Here is a 3,008-nt window from a genome sequence, read left to right on the forward strand (position 1 = left end):
CTGACAGCCCATTGCAGCGATTTGGGACTACAAATGTGCATCCAATTCAAAGTTTAACGTGCACAACAAGACAGGACAGAGCAGCAGATGAGCCAATTCTAGGCGTCTTGGGCTTAACCTCTTGTTTTCTATGCCAAGAGCAGCGCATCTTCTCAAGGTGATGAGAAAAACTCCTGCACTATGGACGCAGCGCTTGCAAGAAGCGTGAGGAAGCTTGAGAGCGCACAGGACATGGTTTTAACTCTGGATATGCACTGAAGTCAGAATTAAAAAATTAAATAGGCTGACAATACCCATGCAAGTTCCTTTCTAGCTTCCTTTGACAGAGAGACATCACTAGGATGTAACCTTGAAAATGGAAAGTCTCCTGCTAGAAGCTCCTTCTCTTCATTCATTTCCCCAAACTCAACAGGATTTTCTTCCTAACTAAACATCTTGCAGAGGTTTAGAAGCACACCTGGTGATGCCCAAAACACCACTCTCTTTTCATGCTGAAAGGACACTAGAGTTCAAAGCTTTCATCACATGGAGAATGAGGGACCAACATCAGCTACTCAAATGCAGAGGAAGTGAAGGACATGGTGCTAGGCTTCAACTGTGCCCAAACTATGTGAATACCTTCAAGATTAACAGACAAACATTTATGACTATTTCTACTGGAAAAGCTTCCTAAAGACACTAATTGCTTGTTCCTTTTCCTCCCCCTTTCTGATGTCCGCTTCCATAGCAGCTAACCATTATGGACAGAGTTGGTTTCATAGCATACTGCTCTCTACAGAGGTCTCCGTGGGCCCTGGGATGCAGAAAACGCAACACCATTATTGGAAAACATGCATTCAGGGAGTCTTCGCACAAAAATCGGGAGCTGAGCCACTTGCGTTCACAGAAACTCGACTTATCTGTGCATCTGATATTTCAAAGTAGGGGATAGAGGATATTAAAGGAGCCAAGCAGGAGAAATACGCCCAACTCACCAGAAACGGTCTTGTTAGAAGGAGAGGAACTCTGTCTTGAGTACTAACTGGCACCTTTTAACAGCATCATCAATGAGTTGGCAGTGAACATCCCAGCAGTTAAAAATCTGTGGCTGCCTTTTATTAGAAATGAGCTCAAACAGATTTAAAACCGCCTCCTGCCAGTTAAAAACCCAACTTACCGAGGTCTCCACTGAGCAACGCCTCTGCCAAGGGCGGATTGCGCTCCTTCAGCAGGGACAGCTCGTGGGGATTCGCAAGCAACATCTCCCGTAGCAGTGCCGGATTGTCCAAACCCTGAGGGAACGAAGGTGCATCGGGAGGCGACGGGCGAAGACGCTGTGCTGGTGGCTGATGCTGCTGAGTGGATGTCCCAGGAACCGCGATGCTGCTGAAGTCTATCCGTGGCAGACCTTGAGGGGAAAAAAAAGGTCAGAGGCATTGGCACTTCACGTTTACAATTCCGCTTGAAAAACAGAGTGGAAAAAAATGCGGGAAGGATGAGCTGCTCTTAATGCTACAGTATTAGACCAGAATCTGTGAACAGCAATTTGTGACGGAAGCACGGCCACGTACTCAGGTTACTGGGTTAGGAATGCTAGCACGTATTTATGTAACCGGTCTAGCCTTCTATCTGGCCCACTTTTTTATCCCCTGAAATGCACTTACTGAATCGCAGACTAGTTATTTCCAGCTTCACAAACGTGAATATCACACGGAGGGATCGCAAGGCTAAACCCAGAGTCTCTAAGGCACTTCTGAATCTCTCAGATTAAAAAAAAGCAGAGGGGGAGAAAAAAAAAAAAGAAGTAACATTTCTGCAGACCTGCATTGCAGGTACCCATCCTCCAGCTGAGGCAGGAGGATGAAGACCTCAAGCAATGCTCCCACGCCCTTCTCAGCCAGCAGTACCTTCTTTTCCAGTGACATTTTATGACAGGGATTTGCTAGGAATCGCTGCAGAAGGCAGGACAGAGGAGCAGGGCTCCACTCAGATGTTTTTGGAGGAGTCTTCTGCATGTATCCACGACTGCGTAACTGGGTTTGTTAAGATGCAGCTTCTCTGGGTATTTGTCACAGTTCAGATTCAGAGCGCACATCGATACAGCCTTTTAATGTGTCTGAGCCGCACAGACCGCATTTTATTGCGCCATTACACCAAGCGGGAAGGGAACCAGCAGTCGTATGGAAATTCACATGCCTTTACAAAAAGCTGTGCTGAACCAGCTACCTTCCTCGCTTTCTCTGTATTTCCCCAAAAGAACAGTAAAATGGTATTCACTTCCTCGGAATAAAAAACCCCCCACATTAAATAACAAGCCCTTTAGCTAGTTTTAAAAGCCGTCTGCCTCATCCCTAGCCGCCCTCCCTCCCTAAGTGTTTTGCCTAGCGAGGTACTAAAGGAGACCGAGAAGAGACGGAGTTGGTGTTTGATGAATATCGAGATCTTTGCACACTCAGTGACTAGCACCAATCCTTTCTCACCTGGGAAACGGATGGAGGGCCGCGGTTCTACGGTCTCTTTCTGTCGCAAAATCACCACGTCCCCATCTTTCAAGCCATAGGAGGCCAAAGATCTGTTGTTGTCAGTTAGAGGCCGCTCCGCATAGACTATCTGTTCATGGAGAGAGTGCAATGAAAAACACCATGCATGACAAAACAGATAAGATCTTGCTTTTTTTTAATTTTTATTTTTTTAGGAAAGCATTCCACTAAGTCCTCTGGACCCATCTCAAGCTTCAGAAGGGAAGACGTGCAGTTCTCACCACTTGGTGAGAGGTGCCCTGCCAAAGCACCTCTCTACCTCAGGCACAGAAAGACCTCAACAAGTAAGTGGCTGGCCAACGACACAGAGTTGGTCTTACCAAAATCCGACAGTGGTTTCTCGAAACCCAGCATCTCGGAGAAGGGCTGGTCTCTCTTAATTAGAGGCCAATACTATTAAGTGAAAGCACGCCTTGCACCAGGGCTGTTTGCCACACATTTCCAAAATCCAATCTCTATGATTACACAAGTCACGGCCGTTTTCTACAG

At 46.6% G+C, this 3,008-nt stretch overlaps 1 protein-coding gene across 1 annotated transcript in view; it reads right to left on the minus strand.

Moving 5' to 3' along the window:
- The window catches only part of DDI2 (DNA-damage inducible 1 homolog 2 (S. cerevisiae)), a gene marked incomplete at its 5' end in the record, with an annotated part of 10,560 nt that extends 7,971 nt beyond the window's left edge, over nucleotides 1–2,589 (minus strand). The window contains 2 exons of the mRNA XM_009704456.1: nucleotides 1,157–1,387; nucleotides 2,460–2,589. Of these exons, the coding sequence (XP_009702758.1) occupies nucleotides 1,157–1,387; nucleotides 2,460–2,589 (361 nt within the window). The remainder of the gene's footprint in view (nucleotides 1–1,156; nucleotides 1,388–2,459) is intronic.
- Nucleotides 2,590–3,008: the final 419 nt, after the last annotated feature.

This window comes from Cariama cristata, unplaced genomic scaffold (genome assembly GCF_000690535.1).
Source record: "Cariama cristata isolate BGI_N322 unplaced genomic scaffold, ASM69053v1 scaffold23057, whole genome shotgun sequence".
NCBI classification, from domain to species: domain Eukaryota; kingdom Metazoa; phylum Chordata; class Aves; order Cariamiformes; family Cariamidae; genus Cariama; species Cariama cristata.